Raw genomic sequence first — 18,064 nt, forward strand, 5'->3', positions numbered from 1 at the left:
ATAATATTGAAACGATCGTTATGGCCACTAAACGTGTCCAAAAACAAACGTGATCTCGTGACTCACGCCATCAATAGTATCGTAACAAGAGAGCTGTGCTCGAATATATGGACACGTCACAAGGTGTCGCTATTTTTTATTCTGATACATGAAAAACGAATCACTTGAAGTCCACAGAAATTTTTAAAATAAGTAAAAGTAATATCCTTCTGGCAAAAAATCAATCTTTAACCACTAAAAGTTCCAAAGCAATTGGTTCAGTATTCGATGAGAAAAGCGATTTCATCATGACGAATGAGAAGAATACTAACAAGAACAAGAACAACAAAAAAAATATTGAAACGATCGTTATGTACACTGACGTGTCCAATTATGAGGTATTTAAATGAGTGGTACCGCATGGAACGTAGCTCTAATTAGGTTTTATCTGTGCGACCAGTGAATCTCTGGACAAAAAACATGCTTCTTATTAAAACTTAAATTGAAAAACTGGTTTTATTGTTTTTGTGGATGACGTCATTATAGTTATTTATTTATTTCTTAAATTTTATAGCCATATGAAGTTGAGTAATACCGAAGTTCGAAGCTCGGTACTGGTACCTGATTTCTAAGATGTCTTTAGGGGAATCCCCAGGATTGCAGTGCTCGTCGGTATTGTGCATTTGGCAAAAAGGATAGAGAAATGTGATTACATTCGATTTCAAGGTTGTGTTGCTTGGTAAATTGTATTCAATTATAGTCCTTTCTATGATTCTAGGATTTTGAATGCATAAATAAATAAAATAGCGATTTATTTTCTATTTACATTGCCTGCATTGTTTTTTCGCATGCCCGTTACAATTACATTAGTTCTATAGGTACGGTAGTTTTGCATGGGAATTTGTCTCATCAGACGTGAGACGTTCAGACGTGAGAGGTTGGTCACATTCTAGCGTCATTGTCGTATCAATAATCTATCTTGCTGTCGCAATTTTATTTTTCGGTCACAAACATCTGATTTTTCCAAGTTTATCATCGGCCAATAGTTCAAAAATAGTTATGCTTAGTTTTTGCCAATATCTTGCTTCGTTGTAATTTCGATTTCGAAAGACCCTCCAGCCTTTTTAGATTGCAGACTCATCACAGGTCTGCAGATTATTCTGTTACATTTCTGGTTTTGGAATGGATCTAAGCCAACTAAATATTAAACGTTTTGGATTTGAGGTTTGTTTTCAGATTTGTTTATTAGTATGAGTTCGGAGCTAATATGCATTGCCGATTTTGCAAAAGAGGCGAGGCAGAAACTGTCCCCCGAAGGCTGGGGATACTATGCCTCTGCAGCCATTGGCGAAACAACAGCACAAGAAAATTGTGAAGCATATAAAAAGTGAGTTAATTCACTTCTGTTATTTATACTAAGCTATACTGCTATACAGCTATATGCATAGGTCAAACATCTGAACATTGCCAGGCCCAGCTTGGGACAAATTTATCAAACCAACAACAGCAGTCAAGCATGGCGGAATGAAAAATAGTTAAATTAGTCCATTAGGTGGAGAAAAGAAATAGGAATGAGGAATTTTCCCCCTAACAACATCAATCATGCCAACAAGAATTTAGCAAAGCAAGTGTTATGTCAGTATGTAGGATACGCTTTGTACCCAATACAGCAATAATGGGCTATGTATTAGTTGGCCTACTCCACCATTGTATTGTTGTACTCAAAGGAAAAAATCAAGTGTTGGAGTGTTATGCAGCTTGCTTTACACTGAAGTGTTATTGGACATTAATTAAGTGAACCCAGGGATCATTTTGCCAAATTGTTTAGTTTGTAAAAAAATGGAGCAATCGATTCCAACTTTTCAATACCTAAAGATGGAAGAAATCACTATAAATGGCTATTATTTTTTATTTGCAAGCTTTATCAAGTTTACGGGCTATTATTGCACCCCTTTAATTTACAGGTACAACTTTAAATGGCATTTGGTATGATTTTTTCAACATGTCACATAACAATTGCTAAAATTCTTGTAACAATTTGCCAAAAGAGCTGATATAATGCATATTTATTATTTCTTGAAAAATAATTTTATGCAATAATCATTGCATCTGAGAAACCATGGCGACAGGAAAAAATTAACAAGCATGTTATGAATTTTTATAGATGGAGGTTTCGACCAGGTTTGCTTAAGAATGTTTCGGATGTCGATATGTCAACAACCGTACTTGGTTCAAACCTACCTTTTCCGATCTGCATCGCACCAACAGCTCATCATGCTATTGGTTGTGCGGAGGGTGAAGTTGCAACAGCTAAAGGTTGTATGTCTAATATTTTCTACTAAAATGACTGAAAGCCATGAAAATATAGAAAAAAACTTTGCTGTGCATACCAGGGCTGCAGCCAGAAATTTTTCAAAGGGGGAGAAAGGTTTTCCTTTAAAAAGGGAGGGGGGTCAACCACCAACCCCTCTCCGCCTGCTATGCCCCTGGCCCTGGTATATACTATATATACCTTGTGAATTCAGTTTTGCTCAAAATCATTAGCGTAAGCAGTTGTTTTGAAACATATTGTTTGTAGGTATATACATTCCTTGGGATGTTCTGGGTTAAAATGAAAACTTCATGTAAGTTCATTCATTATGAAAAAGTTGGTTTGCGCATGAAACTTTGTCGTTAAAAACACATCAACCTGTGTACACCATAATTGGGATTCAACTTTTGATTTGTGATGCTCGAGAAATTTTGTGTTAAAGTTTGCTGCATTTTAACTATATATTTGCTCTGCATTTCAACCGAGAGTTAATCTTGAGTCGTTATATTTCACAGCTGCAGAGTCTTTGGGTGCAGGGATGGCGTTGAGTCTCTTCAGTAACTTTACTATGGAAGAAGTAGCTCAAAAGTCACCCAACTGCATTAGGTGGTGTCATGTTCAAATTGTTCAGGTATATTACTGCTCTAAAGTTAATTTATGTCAATTAACTTTAACAATTAACAATTAATTCATTATCAAATTAACTTGTTCGAATATGAACAACAGTATACATACGAGGTGCGGCTAAAAAGAAACGGGACTGACGTCACAGATTGCGCAACACGATTAAATATCGGTAATCAACACTTTTGCAGTGTTGCATAATATGTGTTCTTTGTTTAACAGCTGTTTTGACACAATATCGCAATTATTTTTGCTTTTCAGGATCCATAAGTGAATGTGATAAATTTCTTGTTGAAAAAAATGCTTTGCGAGGTCTGATTGAGTTTTTTGGCGATAGGGGGTTCAATTGAAGAATGACGATTGAGCAAAGAATTAACATTAAATTTTGTGTCAAACTTGGAAAAATGCATGTCAACTCGGCATGCATTCAATCGTTGAGCTTTCTGCTCCTCAGTCAACTCAAGAGCCTTTGGCATCATTTTGGCACACACCTTTCGCATTCCCAAAGTGTCAACCAAAATGGTTTCTTTGTCTATCCCAATTTCGTTGGCAATGACGCGAATTGTTAAGCGACGGTCACTGCGAACCAACTGTCAAACCTATTCGATGTTGGTATCAGTAGTGGAAGTGCAAGGCCTCCCTGACCTCGGATCATCCTCCACATCCTCCCTGCCTTCCACAAATCGCTTGTGCCATTCAAAAACTCTTGTTCTGGACATGAAAGAATCTCCATAAACATCACGCAACATCTGCAAAGTCTCAGTCGCCGTTTTTCCAAGTTTGACACAAAATTTAATTTTAATTCTTTGCTCAGTCGTCATTCTTTAATTGAACCCCCTATCGCCAAAAAACTCCATCAGACCTCGCACAGCATTTTTTTTTCAACAAGAAATTTATCACATTCACTTATGGATCCTGAAAAGCAAAAATAATTGCGATATTGTGTCCAAACAGCTGTTGAACATAGAACACATATTACGCCACACTGCAAAAGTGTTGATTACCGATGGTTAATCGTGTTGCGCAATCTGTGACGTCAGTCCCGTTTCTTTTTAGCCTTACCTCGTACGTCATAATCTTTGTGTAAAATATGATAACAGCGACTTTAAATTTATTATACAGGGGGTCTCAAAAATAAGTATACACTTTAATTTTCTTTTCAGGTACTCATCATAGAGAGTTCATTTCTTCAGTAAACATAGTATGGATAAGTAGTAAAATCTAGTTATTGTTTGCATTTTGCATCAACCCACCAAATGACAAGGAGATAAACCTAAGAAATGAGATGGAAAATTGCTGTTTGGCAAGAAGCGTATAAATCAGTAATGCAAACCCAGCACCTCTTTAACAGAGAATTTAGAATTACCGTAATTCGGCTCCTACATGACGAACAATTTATGCAATTCATCGTAAATTTATGGAAACTGGATTTGTAGTTTATACACAAAGATCAGGAAGACAAGGAGTGCAGGCTCCGGGGAAAACATTCAGAGTTGAATTAATTCCAAATTTCTTTGTTGGAGAGGAGTTTGCCTTACTGGTTATATGCATCTTGCCAAACATCAATTTTGCACCTAATTTCTTAAGTTAATCTCCTTGTCATTCTGGTTTTGATGAAAAATGCAAACCATACCTAAATTTTTTACTCATTCATACTATGGTTCCTGAAGAAATGAACGCTCCATGATGAGTACCTGAACCCTTACCGTGCGGTGGGCACGTATACGTACCAACGATAAACTCGCTAGATTGCGGCGGGTACTTTAAGTTACCCATTGTTTTATTTAGCAATCGGTCGCAAATTGTTGGTCTAGTTTTTCCGGGTTTTAGTTTATTGATAAGAAGTCTTCTTCAAGATTAACATAAGCACCGGTAAATCTCTCCTTCGTTTACGACATGAATTTTATTTGCGGCGGAACGAGAGAGTGTTTTTGAAATTTATGCAAATTTCTGTGTTTTTTGGGTGGTAATAGAAGACATATTATCCCTTCCATCTACCAAAGTATTTTGAGTTAGATCACGAAATTGCTACAGCAACATTATGCTATTGTTTGCCAACCACGAAGCGGTAACAGTAAAGGATTTAGCGAATCATTCTATTGTTTATCACGGTTTGAAGTTTCAACTCCCAAGAAAAAAAATGCCTTTTTTCTATCCGGTTCGTGACTCAGACCACCACTTTTAGAAAAACTTTTTTTTTCAATCGCCAATTGCAAGCTCTTTAAATAAGCTTTCCAATGAGCCGTCACTGGGCAGCAGAGGATCATTAGTTTTTCGTTAGTCGATCGATTAGTTATGGGGGTACAAATGCATAAAATCGGCGTAGCAAATACGAATATTTAATAAAAAATAAAAATCGCATGGAAAGGGTGAAAAGCAAATCAAGTGTCAATCAAGCCTCAAAAGAAGTGTGTACTTACTTTTGAGGCACCTTGTATATGTCTGTATAATATGGAAATTGCATTTGATACAGAAACAACTAGTATGTTAAAATCATTTCTCAAAATAATAACTTGTCAAATCAATGTCCCGTAGTTAAAATCCATTAGGCAAATTCCGAAGCCGGATCACATATCAATATAATATGATTACTAAATCCACAAGCTCAACAATATTACATTCAATGCATGAGTGATGATGATCATTAGTTCTACAGTATAACTAACTCTTCCCATGGAAAACTTTTGGGCCAATTTTTTTTTCAGGAATACTTGATATATTATGTGAAGAGTATGCCTGTTGGCGTAATTTTAACATGACATGTTCTGTTCAATGTAAACAATAATTATTTTAATTTTTTTTAGAATCCTGATGTCACAGAACATTATATGAAACGAGCAGAGAAAGCTGGATTTACTGGATTCATCGTAACGATTGATCGAGCGGTTTTAGGAAAACGATGTTATAAATATAAAGATGGAGAGCGTTTCACATTCATACCCAAGCATCCGTAAGCCATTGCACCCATGCTGATTCCATTAGTATCAATATATATACTGATAATTCAAAAGTTTTTTGGTGCATTAGGTACGGTTATTTTTTCAGTCTTTTTCATGTTTTTGATCTATGCTGTTCTTTGTTATTAGTTAGTAAGATATGTCATAATTTTTATTTTTTTTTCAATGACACCTTTTAATATACCACTGCGAGAAATTGAATGTAAGATTGCTTTCCACACTTATTCTCAAAAAGATGATGCCAGAAGGACGGCTAATTATAGTGGCAACATCAATCTTTCTTCCAGTTAGCAAGCGATGTTGTTCATAGGAAAAGCTGCAAAGTTTGACTTTGGTTGTACCAACTCTAGGAGCAATGTACTAGGTGTTATCGTACCAATTACACTACAATGTTTTCATAAACAAACTCTCATACAGATGCCCCAACCTCCGAGAGTCAATAAAACATTCAATGCCAAATATGAACGAAATAGAAGCATATCAACAAGTATCTAACAGCACAACAGAATGGGACAGCATAGACTGGCTAAAATCAAGGACTAAACTACCAGTGGCTGTAAAAGGGGTTCTGACAAGTAATATGGTACTGCTGTGAATAAACAATATGTTATGTGTGACTAATTTTTCTTTCAATGAAATTTAAACTGAAATTTACCTTTCCACATTTGACATGATTTATTTTATTTTATTCATGCGGTTAGAAAATGGCCATCTTTGTTTTTAGGAGAAATGGCTTTGAAAGCAATTGAGCATAAGGTGGACGGTATAATAGTATCTAATCATGGTGGTCGACAATTAGATGGAACTTTTGCCACGGTAAGGAGAATCCAATCAAGTTTTCACAAAGGTAGTCCCAGTTATTTATGTTACCGGGTCAGTGTTTTTATGCATCAAATATGCCATGTGGCTGTAGGATTTACATATTCATAAGCCGATAAGACGGCTTAACCATATGGCGAACTACGGCTTCTCGTCCGGTTACCATTCCATGTCGGGTATGGGATTAGTTAGGTATTTGTTTTCGGAAGCATGGACTTGATGGTGGAGGAAGCCGCAACTGACCAGTGGTTACGCGAACCACACCTAAAAAGATAAATAGCATATCTTCAGTTTATACATATTCCTTGAGCGAATCTTTCTTAGACCTTTCTAAATATGAATGAACAAAAATGCCATGCACCCCATTTATATAAGGAGGTATTATATGATACATGAGTCGATACTTCGAAAACCAGTTATTGTCGAAGAATAGGCTACCATTTTTTTTCCGTAGATGCATACCTCAAATTGTTTTTTTAGATTGATGCGCTCCCAGAGGTGGTCAAAGCAGTGAATGGCAGATGTGATGTATACCTAGATGGTGGAATCCGCAAAGGAACTGACATTGCGAAAGCAATTGCGCTTGGTGCAAAAGCAGTTTTTGTGGGAAGACCAATACTCTGGGGCCTGGCTTGTGGGGTATGAAATAACTTTGATATGGTGCTCCAGAAGTATGTGTACCAATATGGAGGTAACTAATTTTGTTCGCCTACTTTACATTAGGTTGTGTAAAGGGACGGAAGCCAATGGACAGGGGGTATATTCACTTGGCTATCACAAACAGTCCCCGAACTCCTAATAGAACTAAAATGAGGAGAATCTGAATAAAATCACGGCCTAACCTGGTACCCATACTACCGGAGTACCCTTTGATCAATGTAAACAGTAATTTGTTAATTAGCTTTCGGTGTGAACCTAGCCCTACATGGTGGTGAATTGTATATTTTTGGGAATGATGATGGTGAATATTCAGTGTTATCTTATTGTTGAAAATATCATGCATTCTTCCATAAATGGCAACTTAAGACAATACTTCGTATTTTAATGTCGATTTAAGGAAATTAGTAAATTGTACCAAATTTTCTGTATCTCGCAAACTTTAGAATGACAGCGACAGTCATTCGAAGAACTCGGCAGTGTATCTAGACTAGAAAGTAAGCATCAAGTTAATTCTCTCCATCATTCACTACTTCAAGAGTTCTGAAACATGAAGCTGTTCTTGTCCACAGTTAAGAAAACTCTGTTCTCTAAGCATTTTTTTGATTGCAGTTGTGATCCAATACGCACCAAATAATAACATAACTTTATGTGGCAGGGAACAGAGGGTGTGCAGAAAGTATTGGAAATTCTAAGAGATGAATTGATGAACACCATGCAGCTTTTAGGTGGGGATAATTTATTCTGCTCTATACTATGAATTTTGGCACTGATCTTTCTATGTTCTTAGTAGTTGTCAAGTTTCCCTCTAGGGTGCGCCATTGCGCAGTACAAACCAAAGTGACTATAAACCAAGTGAGGACATGCATTGGTAACGTTATGAGCGGTCGTGTGACGTCACACCAGCCATTTTGTGTCCAGAGTTCTATCGCGGTATGCTCCTAAGTGATTTAAACCTGCGATCGTTAAACAGATGAATAAAAAAAAAATACGATGCTCAATAATTCGGTCCAAACTTTCGCAGCGGCAAAACGAATGAACATTCCTTTGGAAAATTAATTATCCGCAGATGTTTCTCGGATAACTCGGCTCGGCGGTATTATATGGTCAGCATGTAACTATATACTGTCACCAACTTCACTCGATAAATCAACACCCAATATCCAATAAGACCAAAATATTAAACAAAAAGATACACGTTTTATTATAAAATTGAGTGATGCAAATGAGTTGATGTCATATTAGGTTAAAACAAGAACAAATCGAAGTTTTTGTTATTTAATTCAAAAGCTTTTCAAAAACATTTCACGCTTTTCAATTTTGCTGATTTTTGTATGATAATTGCGACATTTTATTTCCATCTCATAATTATAATTAGTCTCCTAGATTGTCTCTTAAACAATATAAAATCTGCATATAATATGATGTTCGTGAGATATGAGGTTTCAAAGTTGCATAACTCACACGGGATGATAAGATGACTATCGCAACTTTCACGAAACCGCACGATACCAGTATAATTCTACGAGGCAAATAGCAAAAGAAAAATAATGAAATCACCCGAATAAAATGCAAAACAGTAAAAAATCTTCAAACAAATTGACGAGCGAGACCTTCTGATGAAGCTAAAACAAACCGACGCTGCCGCGTTCCCCAGATTCGCTGGACACAAAATGGCGTCCGATATGCATCATTGCACTCGGTGTCTCCACTTGGTTTTTAGAGCAGTATAATCTCGTTCTCGCGCACTTGCGCAACACAAAGTTTCCAATGTGTGGGTCGGACAAATATTTTCTAACGTCAAGCTAGAATGTTCTTTCCATTTGATTGTTCATTGTGATGTCACATACGTGTCTGTTACATCCAAGTACCTTGATTTTTCTGAAATCATTTGAAACGGGCTAGTTTTATCCGAGCCTACAATGCCACGCGCATTCTGATAATATATTATATTATTGTAGCATTTCACATACTTTGTAAATCGATTAGGACTCTGCTCAGCTTTAAAATATTCATTCCCAACAAAACATATATTTGCTCAGTGTAACATTTTCATAGAGGGAACACTGGTAGTAGTTGTGTTCATTTTTACAACAATTATCACAGCATCAATATGACTACGCTGCTTGATTTTCGTTAATATATATATATCAGCTTTTTAATGATATATTTACAGGGGTCAGATCTCTACAAGAACTACAAACAACCCCAAACCTGGTAGTGCATGAATCGTATCTATTTTCAAAACTATGATGAAATTAATCGACGGGGATAATATTTCATTCACATCTGTTATCGCATCCTTTGGTTTACCGTGTAAACAGGAGGTGCTTTAGACTCATTTAGAGCAACTATACAACAGGAGGTAGATCGACATCTGAGCTGACATTGGCCTATCCGAGAAAGCTAAAAACAAATTACAATACAGTACTGTATATCGTACAGCAGGGGTGTCAAACTCGTGAGTTTCCGAAGGCCGCATTGCATTTTGGGAATTGTGCAAAGGGCCGCAAACAGTTTTTGATATATTTTGATAATGTATACTTAAAGCATATTTTTAGATAGGTGTAGTTCGTGACATATATTGTGATGCAATTGAACAGCCGAATGAAGTTTTGGTATTTTCTTAAATTTCAAATGCCATTTACACATTAATTTTTGCATTTTACTATTATTTTAATTTACTGCATTTATCGCAAAAAATCATAAACTTGTACAACTATCCAAAAAATTTTTGAACAGAGTTTCGATAAGCATAAGGAAACAATAATACATATACGGAAAATGACTTAATCCATATATATAGACCTAATATTTATAAGAATACTACAGATATACTCAATGTTTTTTTTTACTATTTATGTACTGACGTTTGGCATCTCTTTTGTGCCACCAGCTTACTAATATCAGGCTGAAATGATTTTACAGTACCAACTCTAATTAACGAGGTCACATGATCATCGGTTAATCTGGATCGTTGAGAATGTTTTATTTAATTACAGTAATGCAAAAATATTACGTTCATCATTTGTAAAATGACAACTTCCATACCAGAATGACTGACTTCCATACCAGACATTTCCTACCTTTACGTGGCATAAAATCGTTTGGGTTATGATAAATATTAATTTTTAGTAACTAGGTAGTTGTATAATTATGATAATATACAACACTTGAAAAATTTCAGTTCGAATTGTCTTAAAATTTGCCATATTGACTTCTGAGCTTATTCTGATAATGTCTACTTATATATATTGATTCTTTGTACTGATGGAAATGTGACAAATTAAACAATGTGCTTTAGAATTTTGAGAAATATTGCAACTCCCATTTTTCTTCAAAAATGCCATCTTCTCCATGTACTTTGCGTTTCATTTAAATCCTGAAGTTTTTTTTTTCAAGTATTCTTTTGCTAGTTTAAGGTGTATCCATAATTGGGTCAGATTGAAAACAAAAAAATTTTAATTTTTCAAATCTACTTTCAGTAAATTGTCGTTTTCTGTGTGAATAATCAATTTCACTTCAAAATGTTAGAAAAATGTATTACATTTGGATAATAAAAATACGTGCAAAATACTACAATTATTGTTGAGCGTTCGAGGGCCGCATTGGAAGCTCTCTGGGGCCGCATGCGCCCCGCGGGCCGCAAGTTTGACACCCCTGTCGTACAGTATATTTTATTTTTTTCAAAAATCTTATCTTGTCAATAAATCTTGTGATGAATATTCTTTTTTAACCCTAACGCAATATAATCAAAATTCCTATTCCTACTACAGTGCTGGCGTCAAAATTAACGAAAAAAGTTGGTTGGCATAAAAGCCAGTATACAGTTATGACGCGTATCGCTTTTGACGATCATTTTTGTCTTTTGGCCATGTAATAGCAAAGTTTGACACCCCTGTCGTACAGTATATTTTATTTTTTTCAAAAATCTTATCTTGTCAATAAATCTTGTGATGAATATTCTTTTTTAACCCTAACGCAATATAATCAAAATTCCTATCTACAGTGCTGGCGTCAAAATTAACGATAAAAAGTTGGTGGGCATAAAAGCCAGTATACAGTTAGGACGCGTATCGCTTTTGACGATCATTTCTGTCTTGTGGCCAAGTAAGAGCAAAAATATAGAACATGCTTCCTAAAATAGTTCAGGATCTTCGTTAGGCTAGAACGGTGAGTCTCCAACCCTTTGTTTTCAGCAGCACCATTGTGAAACATTAGGGATGCTGGAGGAACCCTGTACAATAGTTTAATTGTCTGTATTGTGTAAACTAAAAATATACACAAAAGTAAACCTAATACAGTACTGGTGAAACTCTGTTGGCAACCATTTGGGCTGGAAGGATGCGATCCACGAGCACATTGTTGCACAGCATTACAAAAACGTCCGATTTGCCCAATACGACAAACTAGTCCGCTCATCCATTTTTTCGTGCAATTACTCTGTTCATAGGCGGTGTGACGAGTCGTGCTCAGCGTTACGAATAAGCTTGCCACGACAGACGGCACCTTTGATTACATTGCGTCGGTTCGAATCCCGTGGGGATAATTATGGGAGAGAAGATGGCTGGACTCCTCGCCGTCGTAGGGTGGTCCACGTAAGCGCTGGTCGGTTATGGCTTTCTCCACCATCAAATCCATGCATCTGAAAACAACGTAGCTGGCTGACTAATCTCATACCCTACGCCAGGGTCGGCAACCTACGGCCCGCGGATCAGTATAATCCGGCCCGCGACGCTTCACTCAATTATGGTTACAAAACAGCTGTTTTGACGACTATATTCTTTACGTAACAGAATTCATTTTGAGATACGTGTAGACTAAATTATATTATATCCTAACAAGTATATAATTCACAATTGCGCGTTTAATCAATTTAATTATAGTTAGAAAAATGGCAGCAAAACGCAGAAAAGTTGATGCTGAGTGCAAATGGTTTAATAGCGCAGAAAATATTCAAATGGTCAGTCCTCGCGCGTTGCTTAAAATTTAACTTCTGATCTGTGTGAAAAAGTGTGATTCATCGCTCATCCGTTCGGTTTTTACCTTTATAAAAATATGTGCAGCCCGCCAATGACTTGCAACCTTTAGGTTTGGCCCGCGAGTGACAAAAGGTTGCCGACCCCTGCCCTACGCCTACATGGACCGGTAACCGGACGAGTGGCCGTGTTTCGCCATGTGAATAAACCCCTTATGCTTGATGATAGAAAGCAATTAAGCAGTCAAGCAATTAAGTCTTCTGCAACAGCTCTCAATTGAAACGTCTACGTCACAATTAGTTACTAAGTCCCATCCTGCAAAATCGAACATTTCACGATGTAAGTGTTGAATAGTGGCCGGGCTTGGGGCTTGTTTTTGTACTATGTCGACTGAAAATGGTTATATATATATGTATTGAAATGGTGTGAATGAAAAGAACTATCAAAGAGATTTACGAACAAAGCAGTTCGAATCGTAACTTATTACATCACCACGATGTGTGTGTGAAAAGCACACCCGTGAACGTACACAAAAACTCTCGAGTGAGTTTCATGAAGCCAAAACACCATTCATTACCAGCCCGGTTATGTAGAGCAGGGTTCCCAACCAGTAGTTCGCCTAACATGTTCTTGGGTCGCTTATTTGTTTTTTTGTTCAAAAAAAAATAAAAGTTATTAATTTTATTTTCTAGTAAATGCTATTGTTTATTTTATATTTGGTATCGAAGTGGTTGGTACGCAATAGGTATTGTATACGTGGGAAGTATCACAGCGTTAAAACAGCATTTGTTTTGCTTAAGTAAGACCACGCCACGATTTCAAAACCTCGCTGAGGGCAATCTAGCGCATCTTTTTTTATATTAGCCATTCAGTTTTGCGGTCATTAATGTACTAGCCTAAATGCCATTCAGTATTTAAGCATTTCCTCGAGTCGCGAGATTTTACAAAATTTATTTCTTAGAAAATTTGGGTCGCTTGAAATCTTTTTTTGAAACATTCCAATCATTATTAAATATTTTTTTGTTCTATAGTTTGGGAAAATCTGCTTCGCGCTCTCGGGAGCGTTCAAAAATATGTCGTTGAAGGAAGTCTTATAATAAATTGCCAGGACGTCATTTTCAACGTACAAAAAGTAGCCTATTATTTCGATTTGCATTAGTTTTCTCTTATTTGATCGCCACGGTATTTTAAAAATCCGACAGTCTCTGATCTGAATATTTGTTTTCACTTTCTGCTTGTATGTGTTTGTAGAAGCGTATATGATATAGCGTTCGAGTTAAGCTTGGTCAGCGGTATTGTTCTTACCGCTCACCTGAATAAATTCTTCAAAGTGGGTAATACCCGTATTTGAGAATATATTCACCATCGTGTCTCCGTTATAACAACATTCGATAGCTGAAGTATCCCAAAGAAGACTTTAGAAGCAAAAGGGTCAGTAACACTCTGAACTATATTGTTACTAAGGAAAGTATATGCGCGTTAATGAACGGTAACTGGGTAGTATATATCTAAATGAGAACAATTTAAGACATATAGGAAAACAAAATTACACAAGGGTTTGAATGGTAAATATGAACTTTTTAATGCATTGGCATAAAGAGATTTTAAAATGGGAATCGAGAAAGAACCAACAGTTCAGTTTATTCCAGTAGTCACACTTCTTAATACACTAATCAATCTCCCTTCTTCAAAATTTCATTCTAATCGGTGTCAATAGACGTTTGGAAATCTTTGGAAGGTAAGCCTACTTTCGAATTTGATCCAGACTGCGGTTGGTGAGTGATTCTGGACCATTAGTTCGGGCAGATTTGTCTTTGTTTATGACATTAATTACTCACAAAAACATAATATAAACTGACACGCTTATTGCCTGCAAATCGCTCATATGTTGAGTAAACTCCTACTGACTCATTTTGAGCGAGCGAGCGAACGACAGGAAATCAATCGGCATTTTCAAATAATGTCCTACAATCTAACTGCAACCTCGGCGAATTTGTAATGTAATATAATCAGTGAGTAGCAAGCATCCTTCCTACTTGTGTCGGTTGGTGAACACTAAATAATTGAACACGTCACTAAAAATAGAGAATATTGTTTGCTTGACGAAATTTCCGATATATTATTTCACTTTGTTGTGCCTCAGAATTGATTTGAGCACGTATTTGCAAGTTTTGATAAAATTTAGTTTTTTCTCATGATAGTTCATTTGTCATTTTATAGGGTAATAATCATTGTTATTAGTTGTTGGGGTTTATCATGAACCAGAGCAAAATTAGTATTTATATATGTGGTGCTCACTGTTCTGGGAAAACTACATTGCAACAAAGTTTGCAAAAACATCCAGAATTTAAGCGTTTTCATTTCAAAACCCAAGATGAAATTGCCAGGGCTCTGATGAAAAGAAAGGGATATACAAAGGTATGAAATAAATATTCACCATCCCAGTTTTTTATTTTGATAAAGTCACATCTTCGATTAAGCGAGACGGGTACGAAAGCGAGACTGGTAGTTATGGAAAGAAAGTAATTTGTATAGCTTATTTTCTCATTTGCAGGAAGACTTGAAAAACAAACATCTATACTTCAAATTTGAGCACGATTTATTGTATCTTCAAACGACAGCAGAACACAATGAGATTTCAGGTGAATTAAACAATAGGATAAATACTTCTGTAGAGCAGTCATCAAAATCTATCTTATCAATCATCATAAAAAGCCGATAGGGTAGTTCGTTTCGATCTGTTTGGTATCTCTATCCCATAGGTTATTAAAAAGTTTTGCTGACTTAACTGAGGCTAAGATAGCTTCAATGTAATATTTCCATGGGACTCGTATTTTTGTAAGCGACCTAATCCTATTCAAGACTTGGCTGTAAAGTCTTTTATTGCTCTATCAAAAATTTTATATATGATTTCTAATTTTGGTTAAACTTCAGTCAAGAATGACTTGTGATTTGACTCGACCAATAAGAATATATTATCATTGTTGCGACTATATCCGAGCTGAATTTGATATGATTCGATCATGTAAATGACTTTTCAGACAAGACTTGGGCTCCATAAATCGGTTCAAACCCCCACTGAATAAATGCAATATAAAGACGTAGTCAATGGAAATTGCCGTAAAATTTTCAGAATTTCTTCTATTAAAAATTACCCACACAAATTTTTTTTTGAATGTGACAGAGTGCAATGGTGAATATCGTCGCTTTTTGTGGGACCGAGGTGTAATAGATCCGATTGTATATATGAAAGAAATAATTGGCGAAGATGAAGCTACAAAATGTATGGAACTTCAATCTGTGACTGAAGCGTTAAAGAGGTGACGAATCAAATATTAGACCGTACTCAAACTTCGGAGATTTGATAAGTTTAATTCTCTTTCTAATGGATTAAACATTGACATGCAACACTCTGAATCTCAGCTTTTCAGACTATGCTGTCTACGATAGTTTTTTGGCTGTGAATCACTAAGATCGGGATCTCAAACTTTCATTTTTATGTATTTTGGACCTTCTTATACATGGGAGCATTTCTTTCACGTAGCGCGATTTCAATCTTCAATTAAACCTTTCCATTGGAAACTTAATAGCCTGACTCAAATTGTACGCAACCTTTCTACACCGAAAGACCGGTAATATTAAATAAAAGGTGCTCACGGACCAGAAACAAATAATCGAAATGAATGGATCAGAAAATAATCCCTGTGTTTACGGGATATAATGCGACGGTTTTGATCAGACTATACTTCTAGATTGAAACAAAAACTGTAAATGTAAAACTGTAAATCAAACACCTAAAAATGTTTAAAACAAGTCATTAAAATGGATCTGATACATTTTTACATTCACGTATTCGGGGAGAATTTGTGTGCAATTTTGAAATATTTGAATGCGAGCGGACGATGACGTTTTACTGGAGTTTCGAAATTCTCCACAGGATTTTGATTAAGCTTACAAATGTCTGTCCAAATGTCTGGCCAAAATCTGATGAGAGATAGAGTAAGCGGCGTCACCATGCAACCCAAGAATAATATATAGCCTATAAATGCGGAAGGCTTTTGTGAGACATTGATTCGATGAAATTTGAAAAAAAATAAACTCTTTGGTTTTCAGCTTTTGTTTGTATTCGAATGAAAGTTTATTTGCTTGCTTTATTTGCCACAAAACTTGCTTGTGCGTCTCTCATTTAAAGTTATATAATTTTGCCACTCAAATCGAACCAAAAAACAGCGACTGGGACATTTTTACCGCGTAACATTTTTTGTTATTAATCAAATTCTTCTGATCAGTACTGATAGGTGCAGCCGTTGCACAGTTTGCAACGATATATACTATTTGTGCCTACGCTCATTTGTTAATTTTTACCAATAACTGTCAGGTCATTATAATGTATATCAAGTTTAGTGACAACGTAGACTCTCTAATGATGGGATTTACAGTTTTGTTTACTGAAACCATACCAGTTTGTTAGTGTTCTGTAGTTCAAGAAAGAATTTGTATTACCCTAAGATCCAAAATTGCCTATATTTAAAATGTTTGGTTGTATTGTTAGTGAAGGTGGGCCAGAACTTGTCCAATATATAAAGCCACAAATGATTCTGGAATTGCTGCTATTTTAGAGCATTTATTTTGTTTTTTGAGCGGTGTTAGTCTTGCAAAATTGCATAGCTATTTATTTGTGGAGTCAAAACTTGTTACTGGCACTAGAAGTTTGGAAGGCAATTGCCTAAATATTGTGACAATAATATCTAATACAACCACATTATGTTTTTAGATGGAAATGTGGAAAAAACGTTCTTATTATTGTGACCAAACCTGATAAAACATTTTTGGAGGAAGATGATATCAGGATGGATGGTGATTTTGAAAGCATTATGAACATTCATGAATCGACAATAAATCTATTAAATGACATTGGTATTAGTCATAAAGTAATCAACGAACTAGACCTGAAAAAACGGACTCAAATCGTTGTGAATGAGGTTAAAGGAAAATGGCCTGAATTTTTCTTGTAATAATGATTGTGAAAGTTTTTATGTCTCTACTGTGATTTCGAAATAAAAAAACTAACTATGCTTTGTATATTGGTGAAAACACTTATATATATTTTCAAAACACTTATGAATATTTTCAAAGTTAAATAGATATATATATACAGAATTATGCAAAACAATCTTGATGATTTTTTTATATTTAAAATAAAATATGTTTGTATAAGAAAGATTAAATGTAATACAATCAGATGATTTCGAGTCAAACTTTATTATCATACCAATGTCGATAATTTAAGACAAATCCAGTGTTTCGATTGCAATTTGCCGAGTTTACTAGAAGGTATTAATGACTTTGTGATATACTAATAATGTGGTTGGTATTTTCTACCGATCGCCAACTCTTATTTCACACGCTCATCACGCGAGAAGATGGTCTAATTGTTCAAAAATGACGTCATCGGTACAGTAGTGTTTCCCTAATAACAACACCCCAACTCCAACAAAAACTATCACCCACAATTATTGAACACGATACTTGTCCGCTAATCCTTTCTACAAACTCGGTGCTATCAAATCAGAGCCATTATATAGCGATCAGGTCTTACGGTCGCTGTAGCCATATTCGTGCCCGTATATTTTAGCCTTGCACTCTTGTTGAAAGAAAGTACACGATCACAAAGAGATTGAGGTGCAATAGTTGTAGCGCAGGGGTCGGCAAACTACGGCCCGTGGGTGTTCAAGTGT

General features: G+C 35.9%; 2 protein-coding genes across 4 annotated transcripts; both read left to right on the forward strand.

The window, feature by feature from the left end:
* The first annotated feature begins 433 nt into the window (after positions 1–433).
* Positions 434–11,310, forward strand: LOC120330287 (2-Hydroxyacid oxidase 1-like). 3 transcript variants are annotated; one of them, XR_005567827.2, is made up of 10 exons: positions 434–1,366; positions 2,144–2,295; positions 2,806–2,921; positions 5,719–5,864; positions 6,289–6,446; positions 6,596–6,687; positions 7,171–7,329; positions 7,794–7,844; positions 8,006–8,075; positions 9,524–9,558. XR_005567827.2 is itself a non-coding variant. In XM_039397173.2 (9 exons), the coding sequence occupies exons 1-9, from the start codon at positions 1,230–1,232 to the stop codon at positions 9,598–9,600; spliced, it is 1,107 nt and encodes a 368-aa protein (XP_039253107.2). In that variant the 5' UTR covers positions 437–1,229; the 3' UTR covers positions 9,601–11,310. The 3 variants fall into 3 exon arrangements, 1 of the variants encoding a protein (XP_039253107.2); XR_005567828.2 differs by lacking the exon at positions 7,794–7,844 and having other exon boundaries at positions 435–1,366; positions 7,171–7,381; positions 9,524–9,593; XM_039397173.2 differs by lacking the exon at positions 7,794–7,844 and having other exon boundaries at positions 437–1,366; positions 9,524–11,310.
* A 3,077-nt stretch (positions 11,311–14,387) lies between these two features.
* Positions 14,388–17,513, forward strand: LOC120330184 (uncharacterized). The gene is made up of 4 exons (XM_039397040.2): positions 14,388–14,744; positions 14,881–14,968; positions 15,511–15,646; positions 17,101–17,513. The coding sequence occupies exons 1-4, from the start codon at positions 14,583–14,585 to the stop codon at positions 17,339–17,341; spliced, it is 627 nt and encodes a 208-aa protein (XP_039252974.2). The 5' UTR covers positions 14,388–14,582; the 3' UTR covers positions 17,342–17,513.
* Positions 17,514–18,064: the final 551 nt, after the last annotated feature.

This window comes from Styela clava, chromosome 12, assembly GCF_964204865.1.
Source record: "Styela clava chromosome 12, kaStyClav1.hap1.2, whole genome shotgun sequence".
In the NCBI taxonomy this organism is placed as follows: domain Eukaryota; kingdom Metazoa; phylum Chordata; class Ascidiacea; order Stolidobranchia; family Styelidae; genus Styela; species Styela clava.

Excerpts from the sequence above, each read along its gene's own strand:
- LOC120330287 (XM_039397173.2), top strand. The coding sequence starts at position 1,230 with ATGAGTTCGGAGCTAATATGCATTGCCGATTTTGCAAAAGAGGCGAGG. Across the intron at positions 1,367-2,143 it reads AATTGTGAAGCATATAAAAA|ATGGAGGTTTCGACCAGGTT; the intron begins GTGAGTTAATTC and ends GAATTTTTATAG. Across the intron at positions 2,922-5,718 it reads GTCATGTTCAAATTGTTCAG|AATCCTGATGTCACAGAACA; the intron begins GTATATTACTGC and ends AATTTTTTTTAG.
- LOC120330184 (XM_039397040.2), top strand. The coding sequence starts at position 14,583 with ATGAACCAGAGCAAAATTAGTATTTATATATGTGGTGCTCACTGTTCT. Across the intron at positions 14,745-14,880 it reads AAAGAAAGGGATATACAAAG|GAAGACTTGAAAAACAAACA; the intron begins GTATGAAATAAA and ends TCTCATTTGCAG. Across the intron at positions 15,647-17,100 it reads GTGACTGAAGCGTTAAAGAG|ATGGAAATGTGGAAAAAACG; the intron begins GTGACGAATCAA and ends TTATGTTTTTAG.